General features: G+C 31.9%; 1 protein-coding gene across 7 annotated transcripts in view; it reads left to right on the top strand.

The window, feature by feature from the left end:
• LOC148304489 (uncharacterized) overlaps positions 1–12821 on the top strand; it is a 64904-nt gene extending 52083 nt beyond the window's left edge. For 6 of the 7 annotated variants that reach the window (XM_088268219.1, XM_088268215.1, XM_088268213.1 and 3 more), the window contains exons 4-7: positions 7356–7439; positions 8019–8169; positions 10091–10209; positions 10723–12431. In XM_088268219.1, coding sequence (XP_088124345.1) covers positions 7356–7439; positions 8019–8169; positions 10091–10209; positions 10723–12216 — 1848 coding nt within the window. In that variant the 3' untranslated portion in view covers positions 12217–12431. Of the gene's footprint in view, positions 1–7355; positions 7440–8018; positions 8170–10090; positions 10210–10722 lie in introns of all 7 variants that reach the window. The other variant, XM_088268214.1, reaches the window with a different exon arrangement.
• Positions 12822–13665: the final 844 nt, after the last annotated feature.

The following is a 13665-nucleotide window of genomic DNA, read 5'->3' as shown; positions in this document are numbered from 1 at the left end:
TTTAACAAAAAAAAATTAAGAGATGGAAATCTTTATTTCGACTTTTAATTTTTTTCCTGTTAAGTAGAAAAAATGATATCGACAAGTGGCTGCCGCCAGTGTTAATACACATTTGTGTCGGTTTTATCAATCTGTTTATTGCAGTTGTCTAGTTCACAAATATCAAATATGATTGACGTACAACGCCATTTGCCAAAATGATAACATCTTCCTATAGAAAAAATTAATTCATTTAGTGCCACCATGTATATATTTTATTAGTTGAATATTAGAAAAGCGTCAAAAACGAAACGAATTTCATTTATTTGCAACATAATATGTTGTAATAAAATAACTGGTCAAATTATAAGCTATATGAAAATAATTTTAAAAAATCATGTTTTCAGACGGGTCTCAAAGTATTATATGTGAATTTAATCCAGGATTCAGACCTTGCATACAAATAAATAGAGTCTCTGCTTTAAAAAAAACTTTCCCTATTCCTACATATGTAGATAGGTGTTGTGAACTCACATGTACTGTGTCACGTGTTAAATCAATATTTTATCAAGTTTGTTATCTTGATAACAATCCATCGAGGGTTAATTCTAGCTATGTGTGTACAATGATTTGGACATATTCAATAAAATGATAGCGATATAGTGCTTAAATACTGGATTTCACCCACAAGAGATTGTTTTTAATTCGGTATATTGATAACAATCCATCGAGGGTTGAATCTAGCTATGTGTACAATGATTTAGACATATTCAATATATCGACAGCGAATTATTACATAAATTCTGGATATCACACACGAGAGATTGTTTTTTTATTTCAATATATTGATAACAATCCATCGAAGCTTGAATCAAGTTATGTGTGTACAATGATTTGGACGTATTTAACATATGGGTAGCGATTCAATATAGATCTTGAGATAGTGATGTTTCGCTTTACGAGTAGCACTAAATCATCGATCAGAGCATCTGCAGATAAAGATAAAATTACCATGATGTTATCCATCCTCCGTCGTGGAGTTTCTAGATAAGAAAAATAATAAATAATAATCATACAACGTACGTTATGGCATCTTAGTAGAGAGTTGTCGGTAGGTCATTTTTATCCTAATTACATGTTATTTTATTTGAGCGAGTAACGACGTAGAACAACGCAGTAAAACTGCTAATTACATATCAGGTAAGACGCCATCACGACCCATGGTGTCTTCTACTAACTCGTTGGCATTGATAAATAATTGATGGCCTGTCTCAGAGCTAATGTGTCGAGTGCAAAAGTCAAAAATACTCTCAGGTTATTACCCTATATTTATATATAATACTCTTCGACCAGCACATCTTTACTGTGCTACCGAACACCGCTATTGAAGTGATAATTATATTATATTATATGATATCATTTGGTTAAGTGGATTAGATGAAGTGGAAATGCGTTACTACATATTTATCAAAAAATAACTACGAATTTAAACTAACAAATTCAAATTTTGAAAGCTTCTAAAAAACAGGGCTAAGTATTTATTTTGCATCAGGTAAAGAGTTCCAACAGCTTGTTCAATTAATATAATCATATTTTTTAATATAAAAAAAATATTATTTAAAATATTTATTGTACCTGCAGACAGTTGGTAGAATTCCATTTTGAATTGTTGGGTAATATCCAAAATTAAACAAGGTTTATTTGGTTGAATTGTACATTTATTTATGTATATGTCAATACGTGACGCGTTTCGTCTTCTTAGGACATTATCAAACACTCACACGTATTAACATATACATAAATAAATGTAGAGTTCAACCAAATAAACCTTGTTTAATTTTGGATATATTACGCAACAATTATTTAAAATGATAATTTATTATCAGACACTGCATTATTCACCCCACCAAGGGGGGGGGGTCAAATAAATATACGTGTTTTTTTACTCTGATATTTATTCAATATTACCCTGGACTGGTTGGTACCTGAAGCGGGGGGTGATCACCTCTCCTTCATGTGTAAATGATCAAGATAACAGTTTTTATATGATGCAGTGCCCTATACACCATTTGGGTACGGATAAGAGTTTGAAGAAGAAAATATTATTATGGAGTGAATTTTGGTATGTTGGAAGATACAGCTTTTTCCACCAATGTACATACATATATTCCTTAAGAAGTTTAAATAAAAAAGCTTTGAAGGTTGTTATTTCAATTTTTTTTTATAATGTACCCAACATGCTATTATTATTAATTTACCTACTCGCGTAGACGAAGCAGAAGGCGTGTCGGGTTTCCTACATATGATAGATTGCTGAACTATTTCAGTATCGGATGTGGAAGAATCTAAAGGTCAAGGCTGCTAGAGAAATTCCTTGCAAGTCGAATGAACCTAGCAGTGTATAGGTGAATGCATAACCTGTATGCATGTATGTATTATATATAAACATTTGACGTCAATTCTAAAATATTAGCCACGTTCACCATTCTTACCAGTATTGAGGATCCATACTGCGTCAATTTTCAAAAGTGGTATTTTGTTTCTTTATTTTAAATTATTTTGCATTATACAACATAAGATAAATATACAACATTTTGAGTGTGTCCAAATATTTGTTCTCAAATCTGGATTATCTCCAATTATAGGAGTTATTTTCATATTATTTTTGACATCTCATCAAAGATGAAGAAGAATATGGAAGTCAGGGCATTTACGGGGCTGACGACCGTCATAGGCTAGTTTAAGAGATCACTTTACACACGTGTAACATTCACCAATTCTGCCAATTATTGACAACCACACTACTCAAATTCTTGGAATTTCTATATATATATGAACCAATTTCGAAACTTTTTTCTTGAATCACTAGAACTTCACTAGAGACATATATAATATAAATACAAATACAAAAAATAAATATAAAATATAAACACAAAAAAAGATCCCACACAGGCCATGCCTTTGTGAGTATTATAAAAGTAGAACTAGAATAAAAGTGTTAATATAAAATACAAAAAATACAGAATACGTTTCAAACAGAAAACATAAATAAAATAAAGTAAATAAAAAATATAATGAAAAATAAAAATAAATAAAAATAAAAAAGATGAAATAGTAAAAATCTATGTAAAAAAGTAAAAAGTTATAGTAAAGTAACTACATTAGTGATACGTCTATAAGAAAAAGGAGCTTATATGCAGTATTTAAACAATCATTTTCCCTTATAAAAATTTCTGAAACACCTTATATATCTTGATGTACTTATGGGTGAATGATTATCCAGTATTTGATAGATCAAATAAAATAAAATCCATTATTTTTATCAATTTTTTATTGCAATGTTATGGATTTTACTCAGCTTAGGAGTTAAATCGATTTGTTGCATTTTTTTAAAATCTCCATTACAAATAAGTCTTTAATGGAGCAAACATTCAAAATTTACGAACAAAAAATACACACAAATTACTAATAAAAATACTGGTGAGTTTAGTAAAAATTTAAAATGATATTTTCAGGCGTCTACTGGCATGTAAAATAATTCGGAAAGATTCTTACATATATTTTATGGTTGTTTCTGCTTATAAAAACACACTTATTTAACCATAGATGTCTCTGAATATATTTAATTGAAGCATAAATATAACTTTGGAAGTTTTAGTAGTGTGGTTGTCAACCACGAATAGAATGCTTAATTTTAATAAAATTAAACACTTGAATAATCCACTGAATTGAGTTTTATTTTTATTTACGACTAGTTTCGAAAACGACAATTGTTTTCATCATCTGGTACAAATCAAAACAATAATACAGTTTTGATTTGTACCAGAAGATGAAACCAACTGTCGTTTACGAAACTAGTCGTAAATAAAAATAAAACTCAATTCAGTGGATTATTCAAGAGTTTAATTTTATTAAAATAATCATGTCATTCCACAAAGTTAATGCCGAATCAATAAATAATATAGAATGCTTAATATTACACGCATATAAAGTGATCACTTAAACCAGCTTATGACAGGTTGTCAGCACTGTAAATGTCCAGAATTCCATATTCATCTTCATCTTTGTTCAGAATCTAAATATTCAGCCATGAACTATATGCGATTCGTTATTTCACACTAATTTCAACATTGTTTAATGCATTTTTGAGTTATGCTTTAGAAGCTGTATTTTTCAATGCAAATATCTCAATACATGTCACGATGTATTGTGTTCACGACTGAAGGCCGATTCTTGCGAACGCGGTATACTTTAAACGTCTTTACAATGTGTCCACAAAAAACTTCTTGCACATGTAATGTATGTACATATCTTAAATACGTAAAATGTTTTTAGGGCAAATAAAAATACAAAATATCCATTCAGCATTCAGCGCATCTAATTATCTATTTAAATGCTGACAACCGCGCTTTAAAATACAGTGGAACCTCTCATAACGAGCATAACTCGTTTCAGAATCTTACTCGTTAAGCGAAACACTCGTTAAGCAAACATTGTTTTTACTGGAGCGGTAGTCCCGGCTTACAAGTGAATGTCGTGGAAAAGGGACTTTCCCTTTCGCTGTAACTCGTTATGCGAAATGCCGCTCGTTAAGGGAGTGTTTTTTTCACATATTTTTCTCGTTATGCCAATTACTCGTTATTAGAGTTTCCACTGTATTTAATACACCCTCATTTTTTTTTTCTAGAATTTTTTTATTTTGAAGATTTACTCATTATTTAATATTACGCAAAAAAATATATAAATGTAACTATAATCATAACTCAAACCTTTAAATTTATCGTAGGATTTATTTAAGGGGTAACTCACAATTTGCATGATTCAGTATGCGATGGGCTGCGCCAGAAGCCGGTCGTATCTCTGCGAAAGGTTTTTAAAAAAACATTTATTATAATGTAATTTGCTTTTTTTAGAATATACCATATATTTAAAAAAAATTATCTCCTTTTAATAACTCTTTTCTTCTCAAAACCATACTTATTTATTTCGAAGAAATTAAAAAAAATACAAAACGGTATTTTAAGCAAAAAATTCAATTACGTCCAATGTTCCTGGGTTTAAAAAAAATTAAATTGCGATTTATCGTTTATTGGGCCTTAAGGCCTTAACGTATTTGTTTTTTTTTAATCATAAAAAATAAGTTATCATGAAAAAAGTTCAATATATATTCAAAAAACAAAATAAAAAACGCGATACGTATTCTTAAAAATAAAAAAAATAGGCGTGTCCTGGCGTCTGGCTCTCTGCGTTGCCAGACACTAAATGAATTATATTATTGCGAGTAAGGCCTTAAGTATCAAAATTATTAATTTCAGTAAATGTAAAAAAATGTAACTGTCGTTACACGTACGACTAAATTTTATTTATTTATTTATTTTCAAAACATATTACATATATAAGTCATATATATAATATTCCCGATAAGTAATTTTTAGTTCTCATTTTGGGACATGGGATTAAGGTTTACAAGACTGGAACACAAATAATAAAATTACAAAAAAAAATATTTTTTTTAAACAACCAAATCTAATCCATGGCAAAATATAAAAACAATAAACAGGGATAATAAATAGGCATAAGAAGCATATTAAAAAGAAATAAATGAGAAAAACATAAAGTAAGAAGCATATTTTAAATAAACAAATGAGAAAATATAAAAAATGAGAAAAAATAACAAATGAGAAAATACAAAAAACATAAGGTAAAAAAATAAGAAAATGTGACTAAACACTACATTTTAATGTCACTAGCTTTCCACTACTAATCGGTATTGAGTCCGTTTACATATCGCTCACTCCTTTCAAGAACGTCATAAATCAAAAATCGTCAATTTTCAGTTGTGCATGTTTTCGGAATGCCCAGAAAATGTACTATATCCCAGTTAAAGCGGCATATTTTTAACTTAATATTTACTCGCTATAGGGCAGAAAGTGTTGTTTTTGCATTTTGAAGAAAAGGTATTGTTTAATTATTTTTTTAAACATACTAAATATTTTTCAAATGGAGAAAAAACCTCCAGGTTTTACTTAAAAAGATCTGTTACACAGTAAAAAGTTCAATAAGTGGCTTGATATTTATTTTTAATACATTGTGTTATATTTTTAAACTTTAAAAACGTCCTCCTGAAAAATCAAGTTTTTTGATTTATGACGTTCTTGAAAGGAGTGAGCGATATGAGAATATCTGATGCGATGTGTGTACGGACTTACCCGATGTGAGGTCGATGGTCATGTTGATCATCGAACATTATCTGTACCTAGACCTTGAGACTGGAGCTCACAGTGGGGCAACGCTTCAAGGAAAACAGGAAACCTGAGTCCACTATCATGTCCAGGGCTTTTATTTTTATTTTTGTAACTAAAACAATGTAATTTATGCGTTAAATGTTAAACCAAACACTGATTTTTGACAACATTGTGAGTGTGTCCAAATACTTGTTCAAAAAATCTGGATTATCTCCAATTAAAGGAGTTATTTTCATATTATTTTTTGACATCTCTTCAAAGATGAAGAATAATATGGAAGTCTGGACATTTACGGGGCTGACGACCGTCATAGGCTGGTTTAAATAGTAGTGTGAATTTGAGTAGCGTGGTTGTCAATAATGGGTAGAATTGGTAAATGTTGTCTAAAGTGATCACTTAAACCAACATTTATATTCCTCTTCATCTTTGATGATTTGTCAAAAAATAACTGATTTGTTGTTGTTCATGAATAGAAAAAAAATACATTTTGTGACAATTGTTTCGCCTTTCAAACTTTGAAAATGCCATAACTAGGCGAAACAATTGTCACAAAATTGATTTTATTTGTTTTTTAACAATAAAATACAAATTTGACAAAAAAAATCAGTGTTTGATTTATCATTTAATACACAAATTAAAATGGAGTTCTACAAATTAAACGCCAAATCTATAAATAAATAAAACAATGTAGATAGGTAAAAATAATTATTCTTAAAATTAATATATGGTTCGGAAAAGAAAAGAGTAAATGAAAGGTAAGGAGTTAAGGGGATACTCGCAATAACAGATCTCATTCACTGTTCGGCAAAACTAGAAACCGCACGTCATTTCGCGCCTGATTTTTTTAAAGAATATACGAGTATCTTGTTTTTTTTTTGTTTTTTTATAATATTCATTGAAATTTTTTCTTTATACATATTTATTTAACCCATTACCTTTTAATTACTCTTTTCTTTTCAAAATCGTATTTTTATTTTTAAGAAAAACTTTTTTTTCAATACGAAAATGATGTTTTTAATGAGCTCCCCTTAAATAGTGGAATTTTGAATATCCATGGCACAGGGCTATTTACACATTAAAAATATATTTCGATGAGAAAACTGATTTTGTATTTTTCCATTGTTTTTTCAGCAGCACGTCAAAATTCCCAAAACTAAATTTAGTTGCGAGGGAAGAGCTTCCGGGTACTACGCAGATCTCGACACAGGATGTCAGGTAATATCTTTTTTTTCTTTATTATACCATATAATCATATTTTTTTTCTCCTCTTTACTGGTTAATTCATTACTTTTTTCATTATACACCATACCGTGCATGCCGCCTCTATGGCGGCACTCGAGTTATACGACAAACCTTCGTGCCGCCTCTATGGCGGCACTCGAGTTAGAGGATAAACCATACATGCCGCCTCTATGGCGGCACTCGAGTTATAGGATAAACCATGTATGCCCCCTCTATGGCGGCACTTGAGTTCTACGACAAACCATGCATGCCGCCTTTATGGCGGCACTCGAGTTAAACGACAAACCATGCATGCCGCCTAATCATTCACTTTATATAATACTGCTTAAAAAACACTACTTCATGACTACCGGTTTCAGAATAATCGTTCAGAATGATTCAGAATGGTTTCAGAATGATTATTCCGAAAGCGGTAGTCATGAAGTAGTGTTGTGATGTGGTATTATGTAAAGTGAACAATGAATGATAAAGATAGTGTTATATTACCGTACCACAAAGTTAACAATCCTTTCAATATACAAGATGTAATGTGATGTATGTATTTTATTTTAGGTGTACCACATGTGCGATGGCCTGGGGAGACAGTTCAGCTACTCCTGCCCCAACACCACTCTCTTCCAGCAGAGGATGCTGATCTGTGACCACTGGTACATGGTCAACTGTTCTGCATCTGAAAAGGACTACAGCGCCAATCTTCTTATCGGTAACTGTTCATTTCATTCATCCCAAATCGTTAAAAAAAACGGATCCGTTCTCAGATTACAATCTGATTGTGACTCTCGGTTCCATGATTTGTAAAGCTTTACTAACTAACTAGCCCTCACGCCACTTCTCCACAGGGGTAGGCAGAGAGAATAGAACGCCACACCACTCTGTCCTTGCAAACATTCTTCGCCTCTTAAACGTTTATGTATCTTCCTTATACATACCCGCCGATTGTTTCGGCTCCTAATCTGAGCACTTTCGAGTATTTGGCATACTTGACCATACCAAGTTTTCTCGGTCTTCCTCTGCTCTTTTTTCCAATTACATTTGCCTCATAAATTTGTTTTATCGTTCTTTCCTCACTCATTCGTTCTACATGTCCAAACCATCTCAACACACCTTTCTTAATTTTATCGATAATGCTTGTCTCAGCTTTGCATTCCTTCCTTATTACACTATTCGAACATCTATCATACATCGTTTTGTCGCACATTCTTCTGAGCTTTCATAAACATAATGTATGGCACTTACTCTGCTAAACTGGCAGTGCACAATAGAGTGCTGGTTCCAACCCATGGAAGTGAAGCACGGAATTAGCAAAACAAGGATGAAAGTAGACTGAATGCAGTCAAAATTTGATCTTTCAGACAAATGTACGACAAAACGATGTATGATAGATTTTTGAATGGTGATATAACGACGTGCCCTACGTAAAGTGCTCTAACTACATTTTTGTCAATTTTGAGATATTTGGTGTACGTTATCAACTGACCGTTATCTATAAATATAAATACACAAAAAAATGTATATAATGAATTACGCCTACTTTTCAGGAGTATAATACGCTATCTACATCTAATTTTCGAAATGAACTGAACTCCTAAAATGCTAACTACTTAATTTTGGCAAAGCATAAAGTTTTAAAACGATTTAATAGATTATTTTATCGTGTTTTTAATGTATAATACTAGTTTAGAATTTCAGATAAAACTGTTAGTTAATAAAAAAAAATATGTTGAAAAAATCTTCTAAGCTCTCTCCTGTAAAGTAACAGATTTGGTGATAGAGTACTTTACGTAGGGGCCATCGATAAGGAAAGAATGCAAGGCTAAGAAGGTAAGCATCATAGATGAAAAAAAATGGTTGATTGGAGGATATAGCTTTTTAGCAATAAGCCCACCAATGTGCATATTTTGTTTCTGTACATGAAGTTAAAATAAATATAAATGAAATTAGGAAATATGTGTGTTGAGATGGTTTGGGCATGTGAATCGAATGAGTGAAGAAAGAATACTAAAACAAATTTATAAAGCAAATGTGGTTGGTAAAAAAAGCAGAGGAAGACCGATAAAAACTTGGTAAGATCAAGTTTTCAAATACTTGGGCATGGTTATGTTAGAAGTCGGAATAATCGGCGGGTATTTATGAGGAGATGTATGAATGTGGAAGAGTCGAAGATTGTTTGCTAAGACAGATTTATATGGTATTCTATTCTCTCTGCCTACCCCTGCGGAGGCAGCGTGTTGGTTTGTTGAAATATTTTTCAATTTTTAATTAAGGAGTTTCAACTCTTTCACCATATAAACCTAGCCCAAAATTAAGCAACAGTTTTTACATATTATTTTGAGAAATAAAAAGACTGTTGTTTGATCCACTCACATTTTTACTAACAACCTCTTCAGGGTTTAATTTATGACTCTGATATTAAACCCTGAAGAGGGCAACAGGTTGTTGCCGAAACTTGTTGGTTGTCAAAGTCAAAGTCAATGTCAAAGTCTTTTTATTTCTCAAAAAAATATATCAATATGATCCACAAAGTTAATGCTTTCAATATTCAAAACACTTTTTACACCTAAGCAAACATGATGTTACATGAAACGGTGATGTGTAAAATGATATTTTTCTTCTTTCTTTTGCAGGCCAGAAGGATAAACCGTTTGTATCGGACTCCGAGGATCATCAGAGAACCCCTCGCCCCGATATCCTTTCTGCTCCGTATGCTCAAGGATTCAATAACTACGGAGGCTTTCAAGAATCAGTAAAAAAACTTTTTTTTCTTTTTAAAATTACAATTTGGTTCGGTATGGACATGCGGAACAAATGGATAACGAGAAAATGACAAAGAAAGTTTATTTGACGAATGTGAACTGGGACCATAGAACGAGGATGACATTTTTTTATTAGAATATATAGAGACATCTATAAGAAGATCAAGAAATGCTAAAATATAACAATTTACCGATATTATCAAAGTTTTAGTCATCTTTCTAAAAGCTTTCACATTTTTGTTTAAAAAATCACAGCCTGCTGGGTACGGTCATATTATACTTTTGGGTATTGAAGGGGTTAACCATGTGAAATATTATAATTTCAAATATTTCTACACTATAAACCGTAAAACCAGGTTTTTTAGTTATTATATTGTAAGTTACAAACTGCAACTCTTTTATAAAATCCAATGAACCAATTTATTAGAGAAGCCGTCACCTAAAATGCTTTAAATATAAAAGTTGTCTTGTAATGTACTAATTAATTTGTTTGACCCTCACAGATTCAATCCGGGCCCGGAAAGGATTTGGACAACTCAATCGCAAATGGAAATAATGACTTGAACGATGGAGTTCAGAGATTTCCTTTACCAACGCACTGGTCTACTGAAATAAGTAATATTCATAGATTCACAACGATAGCACCCAGAACAAGCGATAAAGGATTTACTGGAAAGCCCATAATCATAGAAAGTGATGAAGAAAACACCCTTAAAAGTAATAGTAACGGACTGATAGCACAAAGCACAGAACATTCCAGATTTTTAAGTCATTCCCCCGCTTTCAACCGAGGACAAGACATCACCTTCAAACCCGTGTTTAATACGCAGATCACAAATAACCATATTCCAAACAATAATTTCAAGACAGAGTTTAATGCGAATGCAGATATTGAATCTGGAGTAACTCCGCCATCTAAATTCTTGAATCCACCCGTGTTCAATATTGATTCTCCGGCACCAGATCAAAAGATAAACATTTTGAAGAGCACAACTGTCAAATCTATATCTTCTTTCAATAACGAATTGCTTAGTGAGTTCCAACCGCCAATCTCCTTAGAAGCTTCGGATGAGAACCAATCGAACGAAGCCCAGAAAACTAATGATGCAGTGTTCAAATTCATTAAGCGGTTTAATACTGACGAGGTGGTACCCAGACCGATAGAAAATAACCCAATCAATAGAAATGATTTTACCTCTGGTGATAGTTTCGGTGGAAGTGGCCCTTCCGATAAAGGATTTGAAATTCAATCTTCATCCGAAACAGCCGGTTTCATCACCCAATCCGGGACGAAAAATCAAATTCCTACTCAAAACAGAAAGAACATTCAAGAGAACAACAGAATCCAACAATCGAAGCAGACTACAATCGCGCCTGTTGAGTCAATTCAGACCCAAATTTTTACTAAACCAAGTAAAGAATCCGAAATAAAAGAAAATAATCTCACAACAATTACTAATAATGACATCGCACCACCATCTTTGGAACTTTTGCCACCAGAAACAGAATATTCGGAAGTAGTCTCTTCAACCATGGGCCCGATCATATATTACGAATGGAAATGGGCAGCACCGGCTCAAGAATTAGAACCTCCATTCCCACCGGTGGAAAATGAAAAAGACAATATTCAAAAGCGAGGACAAGAAGAAACAGTAAAACCGGAAGGGAAACCGGATTTTGCCAAGCCGAGACCTCCGACAGTCAAACCGGATACCAACCCGACGGAACGATCTACACCGGACCAAGTCACTAGTGAAGGAAATGTAGATTTCAAGTCATCGTCTTATTTCATTCCTAATTACGTTTTTCCTTTAGACAAGCAACACCCGGGCTATCAGGAGGACGGAGCGATAACTTCCTTCCAAGTGAGAATACCGCAAGCGTTGAATGAGAATGAGGCGCATCCATATTATGGAGAAAATGCGCAATGCCCGCAATGTCATCCCTCCTTCGTCGTTCCCGGCACGTGCAAACCCTGCGTGATGATACGACGTTGAGACACTCTGTGACCTACTTACTATACCAAACAGTTGTAGAATACTAAACAAACATTTCCAGTGCGTTGTGATGTGAATCTCAGTACAATAAAACGAGACATCGGATACGCCCTCTTACTATTTAAGATAGTGCTATAAGTCCTGCCAATATTAGTATAAGATTAACTTTAGACATTTGTAAATAATAAACTTTGTAAGTACCTACTTAATGTAAATGAAGTCTTTAAATACCCTGTTCCACTACGAATATGTATGGAATGTAAATAAATATCACTTTCCTATCCATTCCACAATGACGCATATTAAAAAAATCTAGAAAAAATAAAGTAATAAGTATGATAGTTTAGCTAGATAAATTTTATTGTATGTTGTTACATATATTGTTAAATTATTGAATTCTGTAAATCTTTACACGGAATAGGATTCGATTTTAAAGTCTAAAAATGGAATAGGTTCCCATGAACACTGATATACAACATTAACGTGTCATATAACTCATCTGCACATATTTTCATATTACATAAAATAAATTTACGCAGTTCATCAAATCTAATTGCACATTTAAAATAATCCAAGATTATCAACTTACATTTTATCAGAAAAAACACTAATGTTTTCTTTACTGATTTTTAAAAAATCTTATTGAATGGGTAACGAAAACTTAAAACACAAATAAAACAATTGACACAACATATAGATGAACGTTTGAATTTATAATTCTATTTGAAATAAATGGGGTATTTAATAAACTTCAGTATGTATTCAATTTTCATTAAGAATTTGTAAAATAATATAAATAATTTAATATACATATTTATTTAATTAAACTATCAATATAACAAACTTACTCCTACATAGTATATGAACATCCTCAAACTTTTACTAATTGTTAACATACAAATATATTTGAACTTGTGTAATTTTACTATTTATTAGCTACATTATACACATATTCTTTAATTTTATGATTTACATCTGTAGATAATATTCTACAAATATCTTTAAAACCTAGCATTAAAAATTGTGGATTGTACTAAGACACAGTAAGGATGCAAATAATATGTAGTATAATTTTTTTTTCAGAAAGCAAATAAGTGCATTCATGCATTTTTGAGCAAATTAATTTGATGCAGTGAATGACAGTTTTAAATTTATAACAGGTTTGATTCTAAATACAGTAAAACCTCGATATAACAGACTAATTAGGTGGAGGGGGTGTCTGTTAAAGCCGATAGCCCGTAATATAAAAATAGTTTTAAAATAAATTAAAAAAACTTTTTTTTACAAATATGAAAACTGTACATACTGGTTATGAAGTGACGTTGCTCTTTGATATCGACGTGCTTGTTTTCGGTAATCCTGCTTTGAAAAAGGAATCAAGTTTTGCTAGTTTTTTTTTTATAATCAACTCTAAAATTACAAAAATGCATTTAATATAATTGAACTCAT

The sequence above is a fragment of the Brachycentrus maculatus genome, unplaced genomic scaffold, assembly GCF_059751285.1.
Source record: "Brachycentrus maculatus isolate JH-2025_06_01 unplaced genomic scaffold, ASM5975128v1 h1tg000315l, whole genome shotgun sequence".
Lineage (NCBI taxonomy): Eukaryota > Metazoa > Arthropoda > Insecta > Trichoptera > Brachycentridae > Brachycentrus > Brachycentrus maculatus.
Note: the sequence above shows the minus strand (reverse complement) of the source record. Positions and strands in the feature narration are given on the sequence as shown.